At 40.6% G+C, this 26,854-nt stretch overlaps 1 protein-coding gene across 1 annotated transcript; it reads right to left on the reverse strand.

The window, feature by feature from the left end:
• Window positions 1–1,298: 1,298 nt before the first annotated feature.
• Window positions 1,299–25,062, reverse strand: ggt5b (gamma-glutamyltransferase 5b). The gene is made up of 12 exons (XM_073829672.1): window positions 24,891–25,062; window positions 19,256–19,383; window positions 18,870–18,965; window positions 17,611–17,806; window positions 9,295–9,452; window positions 9,049–9,195; window positions 8,831–8,961; window positions 8,252–8,433; window positions 7,015–7,106; window positions 6,817–6,923; window positions 4,979–5,089; window positions 1,299–4,780 (listed from the first exon to the last, which is right to left on the reverse strand). Exons 1-12 carry the CDS (start codon window positions 25,049–25,051, stop codon window positions 4,631–4,633), a joined length of 1,659 nt encoding a protein of 552 aa, XP_073685773.1. The 5' UTR covers window positions 25,052–25,062; the 3' UTR covers window positions 1,299–4,630.
• Window positions 25,063–26,854: the final 1,792 nt, after the last annotated feature.

Consider the following 26,854-nt stretch of genomic DNA (forward strand, 5'->3'; position numbering starts at 1 on the left):
GACCAGATGTGGGCGTGTCGAGCGACGCGACAAAGTTCAGAATCTCTAAACTTTATGCAAATGAAGAGCGACTTTCGGGAGCGACAGCCAATAGGAAAGAAGATGATAGTGCTCATGTGATCATTCTCCTTTCAGCTCCAGCAGAGGAGAAATTAATTCCTGCCGTTAGCACATACAGGGACATAAATTTTAAAAATGAGGCATGGAAAGGGGTGGCCAATATCGTGGGGATTCCAAGTAGGTTTTTAATGAACTAATAGGATGTAAAATTAGATATTACCTCTTAAAAAATCAAAACCAAAATGTGTTAAATGTATGACAACAGACAAAATCATAAATGATTAGACAGCAAATAAACGTACCATATTAAAAATAATATTAACTGCATTAAAATGAATTGTAACATGCTTGTCTTTGTTTCTAAAGTTGCTTTGGATAAAAACGTCTGTTAAATGATGTTACTAAGCAACCAGTAATAAGAACGCCCACTAGCGACCTCATCGCCAGCCTCTGGCGACATGCAGCGACAGAAGTCGCTGCTAGTGTGAACGGGGCTTTACGTATAACACCCCATAGAAACAGCCGCTAATGAGGCATCTACGTATATATATCTATGCATGCTTCTACCTGTATAATAATAATAAATGTTTAATATTAATTACAGCCTCTTTTTTTCTAAATTCCTGTCAAAATGTTTGCACCTTTTTACTGTACGTGTGTGTAAAATGTTTATAACTGATTTTGTTGACTGCATACTAAAACTGATTGACTATACTCGCTGTACGTACATTTTGTGGACACGCCCCTAATGCGGCAACTTCGTCCGTCGAGTGTTTTGAGCGGGAGTATTTCGCGCCAGTGTGGACACGTTCTGCAGGTTCAGAGGATAGAAAACGCTAACGAACTGGACTGTTTTGTGTAAGAAACAACAAAAACTGAGGTAAGAGTTATTATCTGTGATTAACCCAAGTATAAAGAACAACAAGGGTAACGAATTCATCCCTCTGTTTGCCTCCTGCCCCTTAGTGGGAGTCGCGTGAATGAGGATCATTTGCATGTTTTAATAATGCATATCTCTTCCCTCCGAGGGAAAGCCGTTTGCATTCATTTCACTGTGAACACACATAAAACTAATTTTAATCACATTACGCTTTGTGGACTATAACTTCTCCCGTCTTCATGATTTATGCACGGTCTCATTTGAGCTTGAGTCTGGACGGTGGACAGCGAGAGGGTAATACTGAAACTTGAACCATTTTCTTCGAGAATGAAAGACTCATTTAGAAGACATTAGAAAGGATTTATTGTGACGTATGAAGTAAAAAGATTCGAAATGCACTTAAATGCAATTCAGTTAATATATCACATTCTGAAATCCTCTTGTTCATCATGGTTAAACTCTAATAAACAATATAAAAACAGTAGAAAAGTATAAAATATATATGATTGACGTTCAACCAACTTATGCAATTAAACGTTTATAAAAATATAATTATGGAAAATATAAAAAGTGCATGTGAAAACTACATCACATTCTCAAGTTATAAAACAGTAATTGCTAAAATACTTTCATAATTGCAGTTTCTCATTCAGTTCAGTGACATTCACATTTCAGTTTTGTTCTGAAATAGTTTTTCCCAACATTTACAGTAGCAACTTAAAAATAGAATAGTTTCAGTAAGTCATGTGTGCGTTTAGAAACATTAACCTCAAGTTAAATGTTCTAGCTCTCATAAGAAACAGTGCTGGATAATGTTAAGTGCGTCTTTGTACAAAATCTAAAAAACGGTTATGCTGACAGTTTTACTTAACATTTCCATAATTACTGGCCAAGAAAAAAATACAGTTTATAAAAATCAGCAAAACGTAAAAGTGTCATATACAAAAATATCAAAGTAATATTTTAACCAACATATAGAGTGCTGCTGGGATGATGTATTTCTGTAGGCCACAACCAAATAACAAGTTAGCATTAAGCCATTCCAGTAACATCTTAAGTCAATGTCTTTTGAATGAGTTTTTGAATTTTGAATGCCTAAAAATAAGGTCTGTGGTGAACACAAGCTCGAAATGTTTGCACATTTTAATTTACATAAAGTACATAACTTTTAGAACTTAAACTTGTCTTGAAAAAGGCACTGACTAACAAGTGGATAAATGGGACTACAGACGTTGTAGAGGACATTAAACATCATCAAACCAAACAGGAAATAGGAAAATTCATCTGCTCACTCTGTTGTGTTTCTAATCACACTTTTGCAAACAATTACAACTAAAACTTTTAAGAAAAATGTTTACTTGTAGTCATGTAGTCAATTATAGTAGCACAGGTATATTTGTAGCAATAGCCAAGAATATGATGTTGTGTGATTTTGCTTTTATGCCAAAAATCATTAGGATATTAAGTAAAGATCATGTTCCATGAAGATAATTTGTAAATTTCCTACTGTAAATATACAAAAAAAATTGATTAGTAATATGCATTGCTAAGAACTTTAGTTGGACAACCTATGATCAGATTCCGGATATTTCAAATAGTTGTCCTATCCCAACAACCCATACATCAATGGAAACTGACCCTCATGTTTTGTGGTCCAGGGTCACATATGGTGATTGTATTGGGGCTTCAAAATGCATAAAAGTTGTGTTTATTTGTAAAAAGCTTGTGTTGGTCACAGAGCTTATTTTCTGTAATTATCCAAAAGCCAGTGGAAAAAATCCCATTGGGTTTCTGTCGAGGCTTTCCACGCTGGCCTACAAAAATACGCCACTGCTGCAGCGCTCTATACCATATGCAAAGTGTGAAAACTTGCCCCGACCTGACCTTTGTTTTTTTAAAAAAAAACAAACCATCTTAACACCGTTCAACTTTTCAGTTAAAATCTACCTTCATTATACAGTGGTGGGCACAATTAATAGAACACTGTATTTTCACCAGCTAAAAATGGTTTTAAGTCAGCTATTTCTATCTTTTGCTGTGGTGTCAGTAGGAAGTATCACAGTTCCAAACATTCATTTTGGCATTAATTAAAATAATTCAGTGAGATTTTTGTTTGCACATGGAGTCTGACAACAACCAGTGCTCCACCCAGAGATCTGATTTCATTAGCATCCAGTCTGTCTGGAATGACATGAAGAAACAGAACAAACTGAGACAGACTAAATCCAGAAGAACTGTGGCAACAACTCCAAGATGCTTCAAGAAATCTACCTGCAAAAATGCTGCACTGCAAAAAGTTTTCACCAGATTCAACTTAAAAACCTAAGTTCAGCAGCTGCCTTAAATTAAGTTAAATCAGCTTAAAACTACAAGTCATTTAAACTTATTACAATAAAAATGAGTTGATTTAACTTGTGAGTTTAAATGACTTAAGTTGATTTAACTTATACATTTTTAAGGCAGCTGCTAAACTTAAGCTTTTAAGTTGAAACTGGTGAAAACTTTTTTACAGTGTGTAAATTGAGAATGCTGTCAAAAATAATAGCCGCTTTTCCACTATCGGGCCAAACTGTTCTCAATGCTTAACCGTTCTGTTCCGTGCCGATCCGGGCCAGTCAGCACGAATACGGTTTGATTTTCCACTGCGGTGCAGATAACGGACCTCTTTGGAATGTAAATACAAATGCGTCAGTCGTTGCCTTGGTAACCATTTTTTGGCAGCCCCGCTTCTACTGTTATTGTCCTTTTGGACGCGATATGTATGTTTGAGTTTTTTTATTTTTTCCCGGCACTGTTTTGAGCTTTTCTTAATGCCCTTCTCTGCAAGACACTGCGCTATAATTTTAAAAAACTTTTTCGTTTCTCTTTGCACCCTCCAGCTGTTGTTGAATTTTTCTTTCTGCCCAAATATCAGTTAGAGCAAATGTTTCATCCACAGACCAAAGTGTCATTTTTATTTATATTTGCCGTATCCGTTTACTGCGCTTCCGCTTAGCCATAGAGAAACTGGTAGCCAGGCAACAGAGTGGCAACGTCATGCATGCATTTTACCAGCCCGGTTCAGCAGGGTTGTCTAACCGTGCCAAGAATTCCGGGCCGAGAACGGTTTGTAATCGCGCCGTGCCGTACCAGGCTCAGGTGGAAACACAACTGGAACCGTACTCGACCGTTCTAAGAACGGTTCGGCCCGATGTTCGGCTAATGTCAGACATAGGCAGGGGTGCACATAAACAGTCCGCATGTGCAACCAAAATAAGAAAATGCACTGTGCTTAAGGAAAAAGGAAGAAAATTTGAACTATTGTTTTGTTTTAATGTTTTATTTATTTATATACATCTATTTTTCTCCTCTTAGCTCTCCTCTATAGATTGTTCTAATAATTTTGGCCACCACTGTGTAGCTGACTCTTTGCTGAATGAATCCCAACGTGGTTCCCAAGATGCAACCCTTGTGACCTCTGGCCCGGTATCTCTGACATAAAAAAAAAAAAAGTAGTCCAACAAAAGTGGACATGGACGGACAAATGCACACCGTTGTGCACAATCTCCCCGTGTTTGAATTTATGGTATCTACAGGCGTCGCTGAAAGGGAGCGCTGACCCTTTGTTTCCACCCTCACCCCATTTCCTCCGAAGGCCTGATGAATCACCACAACAATCTCCATCAGCTGACGGCACAGACAGAGGCAGGGTCAGTATCCCGCCGACTTGCCGAGCTTCCTTGCGTCAGATACGGCACTGATGCACTGTCTTCCTTTCGAGATGCCGTTGACCACATTTAAAAATGGGTACTTGCTTTTCGTCACAGTGTGTTGTAACTTTTTCATCGCCTTGATATCAGACTGAGAAGACGAAAAGAACTAAATGTTACTACTTACGAGTCAATTTTGATTACTTGTTTTATAAAATGATGATTATAATCAGTGACCGGGGGCATTTCGAGAGGAGGTAAGAGCAATTACAATCAGTTCGGCCAGACATACAACAGGCGATTATGGGATTGTGATTCATGGTGGCCTCATAATGTTAGTAATACTTACTTCGTCGTATCCATCCTCAAATTGGACATTGTTGCTGGAGTCCACAAATACTATTTTAGCAGCAATAGATTCGGTAAGGTTCATCCCAAACCACAAATGGTTCATAATAGACTGAAATAGGAAAAGAACAAGAGGATGTTCCTTAACGCAGACAATTTTATATATAATTAAAATGTTTTGATTCAAATTTTTAATACAACAATTAAACTAAATTTGGTCTGTGGCATGCTGTCCACTATCCCAGACAATAATTTTAAATGCATTGTTTAGTGTACGTATGAAATGTGTTTATAGACTATAAATTTTATAGTTCAAGTAATATTTTTGACTGGAAGTGCTGTACAATATATTATTTTAAAATCAATATTGGCAGTATTAAGACTTTTTTTCAGAGTGAAACTGAATATTCAGCAAGAAGAAGTAGAGAAAATTATTATATTTTGATAAAAACATTTTTTCGGTAAGGCTATAGATTTGCTATAAAAAGAGAAAATAGACTTAGGTTGGAAAATAAAATACAATCAGAATAGTAGTTTAAATAGATAATTAAAATGCTTTGAATAAAATGTAAATATAATTAAACTAAATTAGGTTATTTTCAACATAATATTTCTGTACTGTATTGTGGGATACTGATGACTACCACAGGCAATCATTTTAGTGCACATACGAAATATTTATAGACTGTATGAGACAACTTTATAGCTCCAGTAACTTTTTTTTACTGGAAGATACACTCCCATTTCAAAAGTTTATGATTAGTAAGATTTGTAATGTTTTTTAAAGAAGTCTTATGCTCATCAAAACTCAATTTAGTTGATTAAAAACACAGAAAAAAGTAATATTATTACAATTTAAAATAACAGTTTTCTATTGTAATGTACTTTAAAATATAATTTATTTCTGTGATGCAAACGTTGTATTTTCATCAGCCATTACTCCAGGCTTCAGTGTCACACAATCCTTCAGAAACCATTCTAATATGCATTTATTAATAATGTTGGAAGCAGTTGTGCTGGTTAATATTTTCTTGGAAACTGAAGAAAGAAAGGAAGAAATTACTGACCCAAACTTTGAATTGCAGTGTATATTGTAACAAAAGATTTCTATTTTAAATAAATGCTGTTCTTTTTAACATTTATCATCAAAGAATCTTGAAAAAGGTATCACAGGTTCCAAGACAAATATTAAGCAGCACAGCTGTTTCTAACATTAATAATAAATTAACATATTATAATGATTTCTGAAGGATCATGTGACACTGAAGACTGGAGTAATGAAGCTGAAAATTCAGCTTCGCATCACAGGAATAAATTCTATTTTAAAGTAAATTAAAATAGAAAACCACTATTTTAAATTGCAATAGTATTTCACAATATTGCTGTTTTGTCTGTATTTTTAATCAAACAAACAGCCTTGATGAGCAGAAAAGTCTTTAAAAAGTCTTCCTTTAAAAAAATCTTACTGATCCCAAACTTTTGAACAACAGTGTATATGCAAGTGCTTTAACACAAATATGATATAAAGTCAATACTGACTGTAGTATTTTCTGTTAGAAATGTAATATTTAAAGAGGAGAGGCAGAGCTAATTATTATTTTGATAAAGGATTACAAAACCAAACATTTTAGACAGTAAGATTATGTAAAAGATTAAAATAAAAAATAATTGAAAAAAAAAAAAAATTCTATTATAACTAAATTAGCCGTAGATGAAAACTGGTAGGAGATGCAGTAGATTAAAAATAGATTAAAATTAGTGTTGGTCACCTGAAGCTGTATAGTTCCCAAAAGCAGGCTGAACACTGATAACTTTAATTACAATTGGAGTTTGACTCACCAGGGCCATGGCTGTGGTGATGTAACTTCCTCCTGATCCACCAATCACCAGAGTCTTCTCCTGTGACTGCAGGATGGTAGGAGCCATGGAGGAGGGAGGCTGCTCACCTAGAGAGAAAAGAAAAACAGACAATATGGTGTTTACGATGCTTTAAGAAATGCAAAATATAAGAGAACATATTTGGTGAATGATTTTCACCTGGTGCGACAGAAACTGCTCGGCCGCAGAAGTCAGCAAGCTCATTGTTAAGGAAGATACCTGTTTTAGGAGAGTAAACAGTCGACCCAAATCTGAAGACATAAGATACAAAAATTTGTTTTATTAAAAGTTTTATAATTTACTAAAACGACCCTGTTCAGAAGTTTACATACACTTGATTCTTAATACTGTGTTGTTACCTGAATAAAATACCTGTTTTTTTTTTTTTTTTTTTTTTTGTGATAGTTGTTCATGAGTCCCTTGTTTGTCCTGAACAGTTAAACTGCCTGCTGTTCTTCAGAAATTCTTCAGGTCCCACAAATTCTTTGGTTTTTAGTATTTTTGTATATCTGAACCCTTTTTAAACAATGACTATGATTTTGAGATCCACCTTCTCACACCGAGGACAACTGAGGGACTCATATACAACTATTACAGAAGGTTCAAACGCTCACTGATGCTTCAGAGGAAACATGATGCATTAAGAGCCAGGGGGTGTATACTTTTGGAATTTAAAAATCAGGGTAAATTTAACTTTATTTTGTCTTCTGGAAAACATGTCTGTAGTTCTGAAGACTTATTGAAGAAAAAGAGAAGATATTTAGGCAAAATAAGAAACATTTACACATCTCCATTCTGTTCAAAAGTTTTCACCCCCAGCTCTTAATGCATCGTTTTTCCTTCTGGAACATCAGTGAGCATTTGAACCTTCTGTAAAAGTTGCATATGAGTCACTCGGTTATCCTCAGTGTGAAAAGATGGATCTCAAAATCATACAGTCCTTGTTGGAAAGCGTTCAAATACACCAAAATGCTGAAAAACCAAAGAATTTGTGGGACCTGAAGGATATTTCTGAAGGACAGCTGGCAGTTTAACTGTTCAGGATAAACAAGAGATTCATGAACAACTATCACTAAACAAAAAAACACAGCTGTGGATCATTCAGGTAAAAACACTGTATTAAAAATCAAGTGTATGTCAATTTTTGAACGTGAAATGTCTAATTCAGGTCAGCTTTAAATAAAAAATAACATGCATTTTGTACGACCCTCTTATTTTGGTAAAATAATTAACATTTTGCAGATTCTGCAAGGTGTATTGAAACTTTTGACCTCAACTGTATATACATACAGTATGTATATATTCACATACTATCCCTTTAAATTTTGAAACATACAATTTCTATCAGGATTTGTAACAGGATCTGTGCTGAGCATATGCTGTAAATGTGTCTCACATTTGGTTAATGGTGCTGGTGACTGACACAGCAGTGCCATCTGCTGTCATCACTGAAACATGCGTGGTGCCAAAGCGGTCGACTGACGGCGTGATGTTGTAGTAAGAGGCATTGTGCGTGGAGCTGTCAGTGATCAAAGCCCTGATATGCTCAATGAACTTCTCATCTTTAATGTATTCCATCTGCATTCACAGGGCACAAGAAAAACATGAATAAATCTAGTATAATAACTTCCTAGACAAATTAATTCAGTTTAGTCTGATTATTATTTGCATTTTTTGTTTTTGCCAGGCATGGAATCATTTATCGCTTTGGGTGCATGGTTCGTTAACAAATGTTTTGATTTAATTTCAAACAATAATTGCTTGCATTTGTGTGGCCTTCATAAGAAATAACATCCGGCCTTTCATGGTATTTACTCAACTCTACACTTGAAGTCTAGTGATATTATGCTTACTACTGCCAAAAATAGCAAATACAACAAAATGAAGCCATGAGAAACTCAGATGTTGTGTAATTTTTAAACAAATGTTCCAGACAGAAAATCATGTCGTTTGTTATATGAAGCTGTATCCATACATCTCTAGAGTTGAAGTAGGGGTCTTTGAGGTTGCGCTTTTGTCCGTTCGCAAACTTAACCGTCTCAAGGAACCGATGCAAAGTCAAGGTTTTTTGGTCCCCTTGAATGGAGGCTGGAGAAAGCCCAAACCCTAAAAATAAAGGGAGGTGTAATATTTAATAAGTAAGAACTGATTCAGTATAGCTGGACTTGTTTTTCTTTTGTGATCTACTCCTACCATGCATTAGTTTGAGGATAAAGCCGAGTATCGCTCCCCCTGCTGGTGGAGGAGGGAAGTGCATTGTGTATTCCCCAATTTCGACTGACCACGCGTCACTGACTCTGACCTGAAAACTGCTCAGATCTTCTAATGATAACACACCATCTGGAAAAAACAACAAAGTAACCTGTGTAAACAAGCACACCTGCCAAAACACTTTATCTATTTTGATTACAGTGAATGCCATTAATATACAAACAGTACTTCTCTCTTGTACATCCTGTGTCAAGTCATTGGCGATTTTTCCAGTGTAAAAAGCACCGGCTCCTTCTTTGGCGATAGTTTCCATGGTTTCTGCCAGCTGAGGGAACTTGAGAGTGTCCCTTGGGTTTAAAACTGTCTTGTCCTTGTAGAACAGTTCACTAGATAACGTGTACAAAGAAATATGCTTAGAAAACCAGACAGAAAGCAAATTAAGTAACATAAGCCAGCCAGGTGAAACAAAATGTGATTAAACTAGCTAAGAACATGTCTGGGTCATATTTCACTCCAAAATAATACATAAATAAATCGATAGATAGAGAATTGGGAATTTTATCTCAATCACAATTCTGACTTTTTTTACTTGCAGTTGCAAATTTCTCTGAATTGAAGATATAAACTCAACATTTTTTTCTCTCAGAATTGTGAAATCTTAATTCACAGTTCTGACAAAAAAGCAATTGTGAGATAAATTCACAATTGTGAGAAATTCACAATTCTGTGAAAGTCACAATTGTGACTTTTTTCAGAATTGTAAATTTGTCTCACAATTAGTTTTTCTTAAAATTGTAAGATATAGTTATAAAGTCAGTATTGCATGATATAAACTCAGAAAAAACTCACAATTCTAACTTTGTTCTCAGAAATGCAAATTTATATTGTTTTAGAATTATAGATTATAGAATTATATATGTTATAGAATTGTGAGATATAAATTCCCATTTGTAAGATATAAAGTATATTAACATATAAAGTCAGATGCAATATAAACTTTGATATAAAGTATTCAGTGTGATATAAACTTGCAAGAAAAAAATTGCAATTCTGAGAACTAAAGTCAGAATTGCAAGATACAAACTCAAAATTCTAACTTTTTTCTCAGAATTGCGAATTTGTATTATGCAAGAGTGACTTTTTCACAGAACTGTGAGACATAAATTTGCAATTGCGAGTTATAAAGTCAGAATTGGAAGATATAAACTTGCAGTTCTGATTATTTTTCTCAGAATTGCATGATATAAACCTTCAATTGCAAGAAAAACAACTTGCGAGATTTAAATGAGCAATTCTGAGAACTATACTCAGAACTGCTCATTTACATCTCGCAATTGTGACTTTTTTCAGAATCGTGTGATATAAACTTACAATTGCAAGAAAAAACGTCTAGGTTACGAAGGTAACCCTCGTTCCCCGAAGGAGGGAACGGAGACGTTACATTGGGATCTCGCCTGAGAGACCGATCACCTCTGAGCCTTATTAAAAAGGCCAATTGAAAATTGGCGAGTGGACGTGCGCGCCGGCCACGCCCCCGTACATACGGGTATATAAGATGGCTGCGCGCACCACTCAGTCAGGCTTTTGCTGAAGAGCCGGGAGAGCCCGGCGTCAGCGCGACGCCAGGGGCGTGGCAGGGGAATGTAACGTCTCCGTTCCCTCCTTCGGGGAACGAGGGTTACCTTCGTAACCTAGACGTTACCCCTTCAGTCGAATCACTTCGACGTTACATTGGGAACAAACCCATGGAAAAGGCCACGACCCTGACGCCGCGTTACGCAACAGCTTCACGTGCTGACAAGTATACGTGCCGGCAGGCGAAGTGTAACGTAACCTTCCCAACGCCCTGGGGCCCAATAAGGGGGCCCCTCCAGGGATGCCAGTTGTACTGAAGCATGGGTTGGGGGGGCGGAGCACATGAAATTTTACATGTGGAATAAGAATAATTCAATATATCCATAAAAAGTTTTTTGGGGATATACGAGGGAAACAGCGGTCTCCTCCGCTGGAATAATAAAAAAACTAAGCCACAACCTGCGGGGCGAAGGAAACCCAGGCAGGATCACAGTGCAGGACTACTCCGCGCCTAGCCCTGACTGCGGGGCAGGAGGACCCAGGGTTCGCCGGAGGGAACATACTGGGAAATAGCGCACGGATCCACGTGGGAATGGCGCAGCAAGCCGACACCAGCCGGTCTTCCCGCTCGCCTGAGAGTCCCTAAGTTAGGACACGGGAGAACGGCCTCTACGCAAGGTTGGAGAACCAAGCGAAGGTAGGGTGTCGCCCAGCCCGCAGCTTCCGATTTTTACATCTGCTGGTGAGGTGCCATGAACCAAGGATCACGGCTGTCCCTGGGTATAACAGGGAGGGGCATCTACCACCATTTAGCCAACCTCAGTTCGGGGAGCATTCCCTTTCTGCGAATCCCGAGGCAGATGAAGCTGCTGGTGCGGCTGAAGTGCCGAGTGATTCAGTCTCACATATTTAACGACACTACATCGCACGACTGGGTCTGCCTCCTCCAGAGCAGAGCTTGCAGGTCTACCACCTGGTCGCGGAAAGGCGTGGTGGGGACCTTGGGCACCGAGCCGGGGTCTCGACGGTAACGTGGAGAACGCCGGGCCCGAATTCTCGACACACTTTGCTGGCAGAGAAGCTTGTAGGCCCTCTTGATGGGAGCCAGGGCAGTCAGGAGCGCTATCTTAATGACAGGAACTTTAGCTCGACTGAGGCCCGTGGCTCCAACGGAGCGACCCGCGGCCCTGAAAGGCGACGGGGAGGCCCACGAGGTATGAGGTGCGTGCTAAGCACCTCTGAGGAACCTGAGCTTGTCGGTAACTTACCCTCTTAAAGGAAGCTGGGGCAGTCAGGAGTGCTGTCTTACTGACAGAAATTCTAGCTCGACTGAGGCCCGAGGCTCCTGAGGAGCACCCCGCGGCCCCGAAGGGCGACGGGGGGGTCCCAGAGGGTATGAGGCGTTACTTGACAGAGAAAACTTGTAGGTCTCCTGCCCTCTTAACGGGAGCCAGGGCGGTCAGGAGCGCTGTCTTGATGACAGGAATGCTAGCTCGACTGAGGCCAGTGGCTCAATTGGAGCGTCCCGCGGCTCTGAAGGCGACGGAAAGGCCCCAAGAGGGTGTGGGGTGCGTTCTGGGCACCTCTGGGAAACCTCACGGCCAGTGAATGCTTACCTACTTAGCTCCATCTACTGCATGTGATATGCGGCGAAGCAGCGGCATATACTTAGAGTGAGGGGACAGTCTGCGCTCAACTCTCCTGCAGGAAGGGAAGCATACTGCAACCGTGTAACTCTGTGGAAAGCCAGCAAATAGACCTCATCTCAGTGCGAGCCTGCCTAGTCAAGGGAGCTCGGTACTGAGTGATAATTGTATCACGGCCTGCGAAGGCCGGAGAGGTCTGGGTGTCATCCCGTGCCCTACAGGGAGGGACTGCCGCGAGGGAACGGTTACTAGACCTGAGCCTGGGTGGGCCATTCTTGTAGCGCAACCAACAGACTTACTCCTCGTCCTCCCTGGACTTGCACAGAGTCTGTGCAAGGAGGCTCGCTGGGGAAGGGCGTACTTGGGCCCCGGAGGTCAGCTGAGTGCCAGCGCTACTCTGAAAGAGGCAGCTGGTAATGAGAGCAATCGGGGGCGAGCGGATGTGGCTGGCCTACCGATATGCTCCAAACTAGCTGCGTCACGGGGTGGAGTCGCCATCCTGCAGGTGGTGGACTGCCGTGAGAGCCGATAGGCTGCACGGTTGAGTTTACCTGCTTCAAGTGAATGGCAAGTAGCAAAATCTGCCACGTACTCCCTGGGAGCAGATGGAGAGGCTGTAAGCCTCTGTCGTACATGGCAACCCAACCCGCGGTAAGCCACGGGCTGGCTTGTCGGCCAAACTGCGGGAAAACGCCAGTCCGGAGTGGGCCGAGATGCCATGCCCATCATGGGACTCGATCGTGCTGAAGCGGTCTCACATGAACAAGCTTAGCGGCTCTTAGCGGCTAGAGCTGTCATGTGCCCCAGGAGCCTCAGTTTGAGAGAACCGCTGTGTTGTGCCTGATTGACTCAGGAACTACAGCACTGACTGCGCGCTCTTGGTAGTAAGGCGGGCTGTCTTGAGGACCGAGTCGGGCTCCCGACCGAGGAAACGAATTTCCTCGGTTGGCCTGAAGAACCAGATGGCGGGGGTGCCGAGGCACCAGGTCCCAATGTTCGCACAACGGAACTCACGAGTGGGCTGGTAAAGCACCAGTCGAAGAGACGGTTGAAGACGCGAATACCTGTCTGCCGAAGAGGGGACAGGGGAGCTCCCATGGCCTAAGAAGGCAGGAAGGAGAGGGACTAGCCAAATGGACGCACCTCGCGCTGAGCGCTCGATCCCCGGGGCAGACCGCCGAAGGGGTGTGCGCCGGGGAAGATCGAGACGCGACAGCGGGTGCCCTTCAGGCAGATGGCTGCAACCCAGCCCTGGAGACGGAAACATACTTGTATGTGCGTCGTCGTGAGCATGTGTGCCGACAGCCTAAGAAGGGATCGGAACAGAGCTCCATCCAGGGCGGATGTTAACCCACCACTCTAACTGGACACGTGAAGTCAGGACACTTATCAAACCCCGACCTCGTCCCGGCTGGAGAGACAGGCTGGATCGCGTCCTTCGCCAGTAGGAACGCGACCTCCGCAGGCAGAACAGAGGCACACCTGCTTCTGAATAAAGAATGTAAGGGGTACCTGTGAGTCTGGGCGGACGCCTGGAGCCGGGCCGTACCGTCCGTATCAACCAGTGTAGTGGTATCAAGGGAACGTTGACCGGCGTGACCGTGGTGGGGCAGCCTGGGGAAAGACAGGGAAGGAGACAAAACCCAGAAGGATAAACGTCCTGGAGAAGTGTCTAACTGCACTAAGCAGTGCTTACCTACTTCCCTGGTTCCCGCGCTGGCGACATCCGGTCCCGAGTCTGGTTCCGAGGAGTGGAAGTGCTGCTCAGGAAGGAAACTCGGGGCCGGGGCCCCAGAGGTGAGAAGGCTGGGTCTTTCTGTGATTTCAAATGACCGGCTAAGTCCCGCTTCCAGCGGGAGTGCCGACAGAGTAGCTCTGTCCACCTCCGGGGGTGCTCGCATCAGGGACGCTTCGAAGCTCGCCTGCGAGGGTCTTCCGTCGCAGGACCCTGAGAGGCGAGCGGCGTCCCTCTCCCACGGGCGGCTCGACGTCGGCTGCGAGCCTGGATCGTGTGGCTCAGCAGGGGACGGAGCTGCGGGGGGACGCCCTCGGCGACGGGCAGGCGGAGGCGGGGGCCCAGGCGGCGGAATGGTAACTTCGCGGCGGGGCAGGATATGTTGGACGGCCTCCGTCTGCCTCTGGACCGTTGGAGCGCCAGAGGAGATGCCCAGCCCGAACGACGGGGAGGCGTACTGCTCTGGCATCTCGACGGGGTATGCTGATGGGCGGAGGATCGCAGGCTTTTGGGGGCCGGCGATACGTTCGACGCCGCTGAGCAAAAACCCTTCACGGTGTCGCCGAATAGGCCGCTCTGGGGAATGGGAGAGTCGAGAAAGCGAACTTTGTCGGCCTCTGCCATCCGGGCCAGAGTCAGCCATAGGTGGCGTTCCTGGACCACGCAGGTGGACATCACCTGACCAAGGGGACACGCCGCGACCTAGTAGCCCGAAGGGCGAAGTCAGTGGCGGCGCGGAGTTCTTCAAGTACCCCCTGGTCAGGACCACTCTCGTGCAGGCCTTAAGGTGCTTGCACCTGGCACTTTTGCAGTGTTGCCATGGCCTGCAGTGCGGGGCAGCGTGTCGGGGGGCGCAGAAAAGGCCCAGCCGATGAGGGCGGAAGAATTTCACATGCCCTAAAAGGGAGACGCGGAGGGCCCCACCAGGCGGCCGCGCCCGCGGGCAAAGGTGCACCGCGATGGCGCGCCCGACCTGGGGGACCGCCACGTACCCCTTGGCTGCCCCGCCATGGAGAGTGGCGAGGGGAGAGGAGCTGGAGAGCGCGTCAAATGAATAGGGCGCCATAGATTTTGTCAGCTCCTCATGCACATCCGGTCAGAACGGGACCGGGGGGGAGCGCGGCGCTGCCGCCGGGCCCCCCCCAGGAACCAGTCGTCCAGCCTAGAAGGATCGGCCGGGCCCCTGAGGAACCTTCAAACCGATCCCCCCCGGCTGCCCGGAGAAGCATAGCCGAAGTTCGACATCAACCTCCAGGGGGGCAGCGACCAAGGGTGGGCGCCGCGCCGCGGGAAGAGATGTGTCACCGTCTGACTCTCCCTCTGATGCTGTGACAGACATCTCATCCTCTGCAGGAGCACCGAAGGAGACGCTCAGCCCGCCAGGCGGGGAAGCGTCTGCTGCGGAAACTCAACGGGACCGCGCTGAGATAGAGAGGTCCGCAGGGCTTTTTGAGCCGGCGGAACGCTGTCTATTGTAATTTGAATGTCCCCCCCCGCGCTCCACCGCGGTGGCCGAAGAGCATAGGCGGCTCAACGGCTGACCACGGGAGGGAGGCGGGGGGAGCCAGCTCGCGAACGAGCGGCGGGACTTCAGCGTGGTCATGGTCATGCTTTCACCGCATGAACCATTCATGAGCACCACCCCAGTGTGCTCAAAGCCTAAACACGTGAGGCAGCGCTCATGTCCGTTCGCTGAGGAGAGGAAACTACCACATCCAGAAACGCACGGCCGAAAAGACATCCTGAAAAGAACGTCTAAAACGGCCGCTAGAAATTGCTCTTTTGTGATCCCGGTTTGCCCAGGGAGGCGCCGCGGGGCAATGCACTCGCCGGGGCTGCTCGCTGGAATGCAAAAAGGCTTTATATGGCCGTGAAAACGGCCGCCCGCGGGACCGCGCTGGCGGCTGCCAAACAATGCTCTTTCTGTGAAACACTCTTTTAGTTATGGCAGCGCAGCAGCAGGAGGGAGCATGAACTCTGAAGAACTCTTCTCGGCTGTTTAGAGGCTCGACACATCGGCTCTGAAAGCAAAAGTCTGACTGAGTGGTGCGCGCAGCCATCTTATATACCCGTATGTACGGGGGCGTGGCCGGCGCGCACGTCCACTCGCCAATTTTCAATTGGCCTTTTTAATAAGGCTCAGAGGTGATCGGTCTCTCAGGCGAGATCCCAATGTAACGTCGAAGTGATTCGACTGAAGGGGTAACTCAGAATTGAGTGAGTATAAATTAGTACTAAAGTCAGAACTGCAAATTTATATCTTGCAATTGTGACCTTTTTTCAGATTTGTGAGATATAAACCAATTGTGCATTATAAAGTCAAAACTTTTTGTTTATATCTTCTGACTTGTTTTCATAATTGTGTGATATAAACTTGCAATTGCAAGAAAAAACTCAGAATTGAGTGATTTAAACTATACATTTTGAGTACTAAATTCAGAATTGCGAGACAAACTCACAATTCTAACTTTTTTTCTAAGAATTGCGAATTTATATCTCGCAATTGTGACATTTTCTCACAATTGTAAGATAACTAGCAATTGTAAGTTATAAAGTCAGAATTGCAAGATATAAACTCACAATTCAAACTTTTCTCAGAATTGTGAGAAATAAATTTGCAATTGCGAGTTATAAAGTCAGAATTGCGAGATATAAAGCTGCAGTTCTGACTATTTTTCTCAGAATTGCATGATATAAAATCTCAGTTGCGAGTTATGAAGTCAGTATTGTGTGATATTAACTTGCAATTGCAAGAAAAACAACTTACGAGATTTAAACTATCAATTCTGAGAACTAAAGTCAGAATTGGAAATTTATATCTCGCAATTGTAACTTTTGGGAGATTGGGAGATAAAAACTCTTTATGTTTATATCTTCTGACCTTTTTTCAGAATTGTGTGATATAAACTTGCAATTGCAAGAAAAAACTCAGAAGTGCGAGATATACTAGCAATTCTAACTTTTTTCTCAGAATAGCGAATTTATATCTCGGATTCTAAATTCCTTCTGAGTTTATATCTTGCAATGTTGATTTTATAATTCGCAATTGCAAATTTAGATCTCACAACAAAGTCAGAATTTAGTTTATGTCTCGCATTTCTGAGAAAAAAAGTCAGAATTGTAAGATGAAAAGTCGCAATTACCTTTTATTTTATTAAGTGGTGGAAACAGAATTACATAAATTTTACATAAACTTTCATAACTTTTGATGAACTGAATGAGTCCTTGCTGAACATTATTATAGATACACACATATTTAGCAAGTTACAGTATATAAATCAGCAAATTCTGTTTTACAACAGACAAAAATGGTATTTAATTAAAAAATAACTGGAGATAGAATCAATGCTGCTTTGATTCTTGCACCAGAAAATTTTCTTATTACCCAACAATGAAGGAGATCTTATATTTCCTACAATTAGCCTGCAGCTAAGTCGTAACCTACTTCTTTGACACTGATCTTTAGGAATGCTCGTCAAGTTTCATCATACTTGTGCCTTAAATAAACTATTACACTGAGATGGCAGTCATAACAAACAGCATTGTACAAGACAGCGTGTATGTGTTTGTTTGGAAAAGATACATTACCGGAGTTCAGTGCCATTCATCAGCTTTTTAATTATCGTTTGCTGCAAGAAATAAGCGAGGTAGGCTGGCATGAGGAAGCCTTCTCGTGCCAGCTTGATGGACGGCTCGAATAGCTTGGCCCAGGGCAGCTTTCCATACAACTGATGAGCTTTTTCATAGCCGCGGAGTTCTCCTGGTACACCTATCCAGTGACTTCCTGTAAGGCGTGAATAAACAGAAAACAGTATTTTAAATTGTAATAATTTTTAACTATATTACTACTTTTACTCAAGTATTGATTTTAACATTTTCTGAAGATCTTAATTAAGCTTGAACATGCAAAATGCGCTGCCACAATTTTTTGTGTTATGTTGTGTGTGTTTGTCAGAGTGTTACTAGGCTGTTAGGTATCTGCCAGAGTTTATTATTAGGGTTAGGCAACTATTTAAATCTCTAACCTATAACCTAAGTATGAACAATAAGGAAAGACAAATTTAAAGTCTTGAGTAATACTGGTCTAGAAGTCCTTTGAAAGAAACAATGCACACTGCCAAATCAGATTTTTCCAGCTTCAAAATGCTTTCGTTTTGTTTTCAGTGGACGTTATTGCATTACAAAGAACAACAGTGAGTTTCATTCTTTTCCAAATTACATAAACTGCTGCTTTTAGAAAAAAACTAAACAAATCTCTTTAAATCTAGGAAGTAAACATATTACAGAAAAACAGTCATAATCAGACTTGCATTTTTAAGCATGAACAGCGTGTGAACATTTAGGCAACTACATAGAATTTGTCAACAGTAGAACTCAACTGAGTTTGGCATCCTAGGTAAATATCTTTGGCATAGTGACTATAATCTGTCAAAATGACATTTAAACTGTCCAGGAAGTACATTTAAGAATAAGAAACAAGCAAAACAAGTCCACTTAAGTGCATAATTCCCCTTTAGACAGAATTCCCCCTATCCTACGCACAGTACAATGTCCTATTGTACTTTCTATATTGCCAAATATCATGTTTAAATAAATAAAAAGTCATCGTTTTCTCATGCCCCCTTTTTTCCTTCTTCCGTGAAACACAAAAGCAGAATGTCCACTGTTGTTTTTCAAACAAGGAAAGTGGATGGCGATTTATACAGCTAAACTGCAAAAAAGTAATAATGTGAGGCTGGAGTGACATTAAGTTGAATACATGATGTAAATGTTTTCTAAAGTGAACCTGTCTAAATGAGATGCCAGTGAGGAATAGTTTACCCTGTTTTCATGTGGAAGAGCTTTACCTATAGCAAATGGAGTGGTTTTCGGACACTTGTTTAGCAGATCCGCTTGGACACCTTTTGGGACTGTTTCTCTTGAGCTGATGATTTTCACCTTGCCTTGATAAACAAAGGACTCTTGTTGGATTCATGCACATTTTATATTTTCGAACAATGTTTAACATGAAAACAATAGACCAACAGGTCAATCCACCTTTCCATAACATTTCTAAAGAAACTCAATCAGCTGTACTAATAAAAACTGGATCATACTTGTAGAAAGATGAGTCATAGTCAAAATAAAATGAATGAAGAGTTCTGAATAGTTCATGCATCAACTCGAACACAAGGCCAAAACAAACAAATATGATATGCTCATTTCCATTTACTTGTATAGAGCATAGACATACCTGTTTTGTCCATAATGGTAAAGATGGATCCTCCACCCAAGCCCATGCTCTGTGGGTTGACTAAACCAGTGCAAAGCAGAGCTGCGATGGCTGCGTCCACTGCTGAGCCCCCCTCAAGTAGCATGTCTCTGAACAGAAGAAATGTCTCAGAAATTAAACACTGGGTTACAACTATGACTAGTGCAGAGTTCAAATGGCTAAACCTCACAAATAATCAATCATTTTCAAACATTTTATGTTCCGCTATTGTAAGTTGTGTTCTTTGTTAGATTAATAAAGACTCATGCTTTGCAGGTGTTTCTCCTGATCTCAACAATGTCTCAAAATCTGCTCAGAGATCTCAATTTGTCAGTATTTCCTTAGATTATTAAGGAGAAACATCTGAAACAAAGTTGAGAGTACTTTTTAAAAAAGAACCTCACAAATAATCAATAATTTTCACCTTAAAATGTAAGGTTTTTGAGGAAAACATTAAAAAAAGGAGGATCTTCCGCTTGGTTCAATTCACATTTAACATGATTTCAAGTCAATAATAGAATCCATCAAAGAGCAAAAAACTCATCTTGAAATCTGTTTGCTATGTATCCAAATAAAAGGATGTGTGTGTGTGTCGATATGTGGGAAACTGATGAGAAAAATTAACCGTTTCAATAGTAAACACTGAGGAAGGTCCTGCATGACCAAAATGCTTTTTTGCACTTCATAAGAGTAAAAGAAGATTGCTAGTATCTCGGCATGTCATTTTTTTATTTAGATACACAGCAAACAAATTTAAAGAAGAGTTTTTTTGCTCATTGATAGGTTCTTTTGAGGAAAACATTCCAGGATTTTTCTCCATATAATGACCTTTAAATGGGAGACAACGGGTTGAAGGTCCAAATTCCAGTTTCAATGCAGATTCAAAGGGCTTTTAACAACCCCAGCCGAGAAATGAGGGTCTTATGTAGCAAAACAATCAGACATTTTCTAAAAAAAATTTACATTTTAACCATAAATGCTCATCTTGCACTAGTTTGACTTCACGTATTACGTAATCACCGACCCAGTGTATACAAAGCAAACGTTTACAAAGCGAACATGCAAAGAAAGTCAAACGCGCTTTACAGAAAAAATGTTGAACAAGTTTGAACGATTTTGAAGTTGGAGAAGAAAATGAGATGGAATTTTCCACCCTACCCTACCTTTTTAAAATGGAGTACACAGATGAAGAACCGTGCGTGTAGTTTCCAACATAATTGTATAAATGTAATGCGTAAGTTCGAGCTAGTTCAAGATGAGCATTTGTGGTTAAGAAGTATATAAATGTTTTTTTTTTTTTTCAGAAAATGACAGATCGTTTTGCTAGATAAGACTCTTATTCCTTAACTGGAATCATGTAGAGCCCTTTGAAGCTGCATTAAAATTTAGACCTTCAACCTGTTGATCCACATTGTGTCACAATCTGGTGGGTTGAGGAGTGGATATGGAGGAGGAGAACCGGAGTAAATTAATATTATAAAGTTTATTAAACAAAAACATGTAACATCAACGACGAACACAGGGGTGTGAACTGACACAGACTAAATACACAGAAACGGGGGCGTGGTAACAAACAAGCTAACAAGGCTAATGAGGGGGAAGTACAAATAAGGGCAAGACTAAACCAACTGAACATGAACCAAAAGGGGGAGACAAGGACTAAACCAAAATGACTAGAAACAGAAGGGGAGAAAACACTGGGAGAACAGAACAGAACAAGACATATTCCTGACACATTGAAGACCATTATATAAAGAAAAACCTGGAATGTTTTACTTAAAAACCTTCATTTCTTTTTGACTAAAGAAAGAAAGACATGAACATGACATGGCTGTGAGTGAGTTATCAGGAAATTATTATTCTAGAAGTGAACTAATCCTTAAATACTTAAGTTAAAATTTTTAGCATTAAAGTACTGAGAATGAATTTTTCATAACGAGAATATAAGAGGAAATGAGCTTAAGTTGTTATACAACATATACGTTTCCTTTGATTTTTCTTTGAAAATTGTAATATTTGTGAGTCTTAAAATAATCTTTGCATTCAAGTGTTTTAAAAACAACTCACAACATTAAACACACGGTTCTCTGGAGTATGTGACACATTCACAAACATATTTGCTGCAGATTCTTTATGTGTTTGTATCAGTATGAAAAATGAGACTCTGAGGCAAGTCTGAGCCAGAGGAGAAGGGATACCCGAGAGCTTAATGAACCATGAGGAGTTCACACACACACACACACACACACACACACACACACACACACACACACACACACACACACACACACACACACACACACACACACACGGGCAGAATTCAGAAAATTCTTGCTTTCTAGAAGATCAGTTTTTGCACGCTCTTGTATTATAAGCTAAATATGGGTGGCTGTGTTTCTGCACGCAGTAGTGATTTTGAAATAATAGCGTAATACCCCACAAGGGATGATCTCAAATGTCTGATTTCACAGGATGTCCTAAACTGATAAAAGGAAACGTGAGATCTTTCAAAGACAGTGATGGAATAAATGAAACATCTGAAATGTGAGAAAACTTCTTAAAGAACACCAGAATCTTTATATCAGTGTTAAGTGATACGACAATGACCATCAATCGCATAATGATGTATCACTCATATTCATGATAATGAGTCCTTGAAAGCATATTATCAGATTGTGACGGTATGTGCATTTATGAAGTCAACAATGCTGTTAAGATGACAATTCAGTGTTTGCCGTTAAATTTGAAAGTTGAGATTAAAGATTAGATCAGTGTTACAGTGTTAAGCACTAACATTATACAGCAACTTTTACAACACAAAAATCAAGAAAGGAAATTCCCATAGGAAAGAAATCACTAATTTCCCTTTAATACTTCAGTTTTCTGCCATGAATAAAGAGAGCAAAAGCAAATTCCATTACAAATGTCAGTTAGTGTCTGAACAAGGGGAGCCTTGTTGTTCCAGAACCTTCACTCTTATTGCTTACTGTGTCTAATAGCATGATTTATTTAAGGCCACATTAACAAACTGTGCTTCTATGTTTGGAATGAGTTTCATTTTAATTATGGTTTCTGGAAACACCAAATTGTTGAACTATGTCGGTAATAGTGGAAGATGTGACAACTGAAGACTAACCTCTTCCACAAGTAAATAAAAAACTATTTTTTATCATCTTCTTCTCCGCATGTCACCTCTACATTGTATACTATACATATTGTCAGCTTTCTGACAAATTACTTATGTTCCATTATTATAAGTTGTGTTCTTTGTAAAATTAATACATGCTTATGATTTTTCTGATTTAAAAACTGTCTCAAAATCTGCTCAGAGATCTCAATTTGAACTTAAATATTTCCTCAGATTATTCAGGAGAAACATCTGAAACAAAGTTTTTAAAAAAAATTGTTAAAGTCTGTGTAAAGCAGGGTCGCTATTTCCTCTGAGGTGGCAAGGGAGGCAGTGTCTCCCTTACAACACCAATATTACAAAATATAAAAAGTTTATAAATCACTCGCTTTTCTAAATAAACATTGTCCAACAGCGACACCAGCAGGTAAAGTTATAACAGGAGTCTGTGTCTCTCTAGCCTCCCCTGAGCCCATTGAGTTTTAACAGAAACCCTAATGCTCGGCGTTGCCAGGTGATCACAGCAAATCCCACTCAATTGCTACTCAAAACTAGCCCAAAAGTAGCCCAGTCGTGTTTAAATATTACATTATTGGGGTCGTTTCAACCCGCGGCAACAGTATGAAAGTATCCCAATGCCGAGGGAAAACCGCGGACTTGGAAACAATTATAAAGTGTGCGGTGAGTTTGTTGGGGAGTAATTGAGAACGAAATGAGGAAAGTCATGTAAGAGAAGGCAATGCCTGCATCGCGATATGATTGGATATTACTGGTTAAGATTGGTTGTGATTGGTTTGTGAGATAAATCCCGCCTCTTGTGTTCGTGCACATTCGCGAATCAGTCTGAATAAACAATATAATGGCGTTAATGGGAAGACTAATTTAAAAAAAGTAATTAAACAACAAAAACTTAGATATATAACCCCTTTGCTAAGTCAAAATAAGACTTAAAATGTCATGAAAACATGATCTGTTGAAGATTTTAGTGAGCAATCAGCTTGGTGAAATTTAAAATAATTTTTTTGTGTCTGTGACCATTATTTACCAAGCTTTGATGACTGATGATCTGAAAAAAATCCAAAATAGTTAAAAGTTAACTATTAAAAAGAATAGGTGAAATAGTTCACAAATAAAATATGTTGTTTAAATTGCTACTGCCTTGTGTTATTATTTTGGAATAAAAGTAACATGCTTAAAAACTTGATGAGATTCAAACTTGGCTTTAATAAACAGAATATTGAATACATTGTTAATGTAAAAATATAAAATGGAATTGTTTTTTTTGTTTTTTTCTGATAGTCTAAGTAATGTTTATAAGAAAATGTGACTGGGACATGACTTTACATCTAACTGCCTTCTCATTGCAGAACTCCACTGTCTGAATGAGCCACCAAAAAGTATTTACTTTAGCCCTGTAGCAGTTGAATACTGATAAACAGCTTTCATTAAGATGTGTCAACAGCTGTGCATGTCTTACCTTATGTAATCAGCATAATACTCATGCCAGAAACAGAAAAAAATCCCTTTTATATGATGCAGGCAAGTGAGAAACAACCTCTGTTAGATACTGATGTGACTGGGTAACAGCGGTGTCTTTGGAGACGCAATGTTCTTTACTTCTTTCACATTCTGATTTAGTTTTGTCTGACAAAATGTGCAAAGAGTTCCAAGTATAGCACATGACATGAATCCAAAAGAGGACAAATGCCTCCTCTATCCAGGATATGCCTGGAAACCGAAATAACTTCTCTCCCTATTCTTTTAAAGCAGGTTCAGTGGTGACCTAGGTGAAACACCAAAGCCAAGTTCTTTGAAATGCAGTCATAAAAGACTTCACACATTGAACAAGGAAACGCTCTGTACGTTTGGCACAAACTTCAGGAAACGTGGACGAGGGACAAAAAAATGTGCCAATCTAAGAGCATGACTCCATAGGGGTTTGCGAAGCTGGTTCATCCAGTTTTGACTGGCAGGAGGTCTTGGCTGTCACTAATGCCATGGATCTTGTCTTTTTAATCAGTTCTTAAAACAAAAGACCTTGGATACAGTTTTAACAGCATCATACTTTAAATGCTTGCAGAAAATATTTAACCCAGAATGCACAGAATCTAAATAATGACATTTCATGATTTTTGGTAATTTTAGATGTTATAATTCTAGTTCTAATTCTAAATCTATAAGATTGTAAGTCTATCCAAACTCAAGTGTGTCACCATCTGAGCAATGCCGCATTATCTAATCTCTTAAACTGATTAGATCTCTACATTGTTATATTGTTCATTGTTAATCACTGTTTGAAATACTTTCAGCATAACGTCTTTATATTAAACAAATTGTGCCAACGGCATATAAACCTATTCCTGTAGCCTGACATGCAATTTACCTCTCTTAACTTGTACTTCAGCTGTATTGTGTTGAACTGAAAGCCAGTGTTTCTTCAATATGTATATATTTTTCCATTGCCTAAGATCTTAATTAGCGTCTTCTTACCTGCCGATGTCGGAGCACATGAGAGAGTCCGCAGAAACAGCAGCGTGCGTGAACGCGCATCTCTGTTTGGTGGCAAAAATAATGCAAATGCAGATAATTACAACAGTGCACACTAAAGCGACTATGCAGAAGCAGAAGCGTCTCGGCTGAGATTTGGCCATGCTTAGATTAGCAGCGCGTTCAGCAGGTAGAATGAAACGCGCCTGCTGCGCACTGACTTTGAGTGTCGGGGGCGGGGAAGAGTTCTGAAATTAAATGACTTTAGGATGCTTTTACACAAAAACGAGGAGGTTGTTCAAAAGTTGATAAACTAGCTTGAGAGCATATAGTAACTTTACAATGAAGAGTGAGAGAAGAAGACGAAAGTACATTCAAAGGAATGCATGAAGTCACAAGAGACGTACTGTACAGTGATTTCTATGATGCCCCTTGCTGTTATACAACGGCGGGTACGAAACATGGTTTTAAAAAGTTTAAATGTTAACTTATAGTAAAAATATATTACATTTTATGTTATGTGATGTTAAAGTAGTCCCAGACAATTGTAAATTTGAGGCTACTGTGGTTTAATTACAAACGCTATCGTTAAACTATTTACTAGTGTTGGGAAGGTTACTTTGGAAATGTAATAGGTTACAGAGATTGCAAGTTACTTGATTTAAAATGTAATAAGTAGTATAACTTTTCAATTACTTTATAAAAGTAATATAACTTATTACTTTTAATTACTTTTTGATTACTTTTCTAAATTTCGAATATTTTCAACTGTTATTCATTTTGAAACATTTAAACTAGGCAGTTAATCTTACAAAACGTGTTGAAAACGTGTCTTAAATAGACATGATTTTGTTATAATCAAATGAGATTTTCTAGTGACAAGTAGCCTAATATTTGTAAGCAGCTTTTTGATTGGGAAATAACTGCAATTTATTGCAACAGTAAAATGTGATTTTTGCTAGCAAACAAGTTCACACAGGCAACACAGAGGTCACGAGTTAACACAGGCAAATTCAAAGAATCATAGACTGAAGCTACCGTGTAAAAAGGGGCTAGGACACATACCAGTGTGGTTGAATTGCTTGCTGTGATTAGCCTGGCTAACGCCAAACCACGCCATGACAACGTCATGATTCGTGGTCTGGGAACCACATGTTCATTTTCTCGTATTTGAGGCATGGTTTATTGAGAAACGGTCTTGTGTGTAACTATCTGCATCAAAAGATAACTTCGCGTCTGCTGCCATGCTGGATCCATATTTATAAACACTGTATCCGAAATCGCCCCCTATAGGGTATAGGGGGCGATTTCGGATACAGTGTTTATAAATATGGATCCAGCAAATAGGGCACTATTTTAGGGGACAGCCATTTTAAGTGGTGTTCGAAACCATAGTGAACATCCCCGAGTGCACTCATTCAATCCCACAATGCACCGCAAAAACGAGTGTACAACCGATGTACGCTCAACAGCTAGAGATAACCCATAATGCACTGTGAGAGTCGTGCGCAGACTGAATTCCCGCGTCTCGCCAGACGATGGCGCCCGCAGCTGAATCGTCATCCATCTGTTCATTTTACAACGCGCTTGTCCACTGCGTAACACAGCATACAACACAGGTACAAATTCGTTGTAAATTGATTATTAAATTGTTTAACCAGGGTTTATACACAAATTCCCTGACATATAGTTCAAGATAAATCCTTTAATCTTACTACTCGAACTGTCGGTTTTAAATGATTGTTAAACAGTTAGCAATGGTATGCAAAAGCGGCAGTCGTTTTCATTCACTCCTTCAAGTGAACTGTACGAGTGGACTAATGTAGGGAATAGGGTATAGGGGGCGATTTCGGATACAGCCACTGCTTCGGTGAGTCTCATAGAAGGCGTCTTGCTGCTCCCTCCCCATTCTGTGATTGGTTCCCTATCTGAGGTGAAAATTTGGTCCATGGTTTCCAGGCTGCCTA

This window comes from Garra rufa, chromosome 23, assembly GCF_049309525.1.
Source record: "Garra rufa chromosome 23, GarRuf1.0, whole genome shotgun sequence".
Taxonomy (NCBI): Eukaryota; Metazoa; Chordata; class Actinopteri; order Cypriniformes; family Cyprinidae; genus Garra; species Garra rufa.

Coding starts and splice junctions, on each gene's coding strand:
- ggt5b (XM_073829672.1), bottom strand. CDS start 25,051: ATGGCCAAATCTCAGCCGAGACGCTTCTGCTTCTGCATAGTCGCTTTA. Junction 17,807..18,869: donor AACCACTCCATTTGCTATAG/GTAAAGCTCTTC, acceptor CACGCCTTACAG/GAAGTCACTGGATAGGTGTA. Junction 9,196..9,294: donor ACAGGATGTACAAGAGAGAA/GTACTGTTTGTA, acceptor TGTTTTTTCCAG/ATGGTGTGTTATCATTAGAA.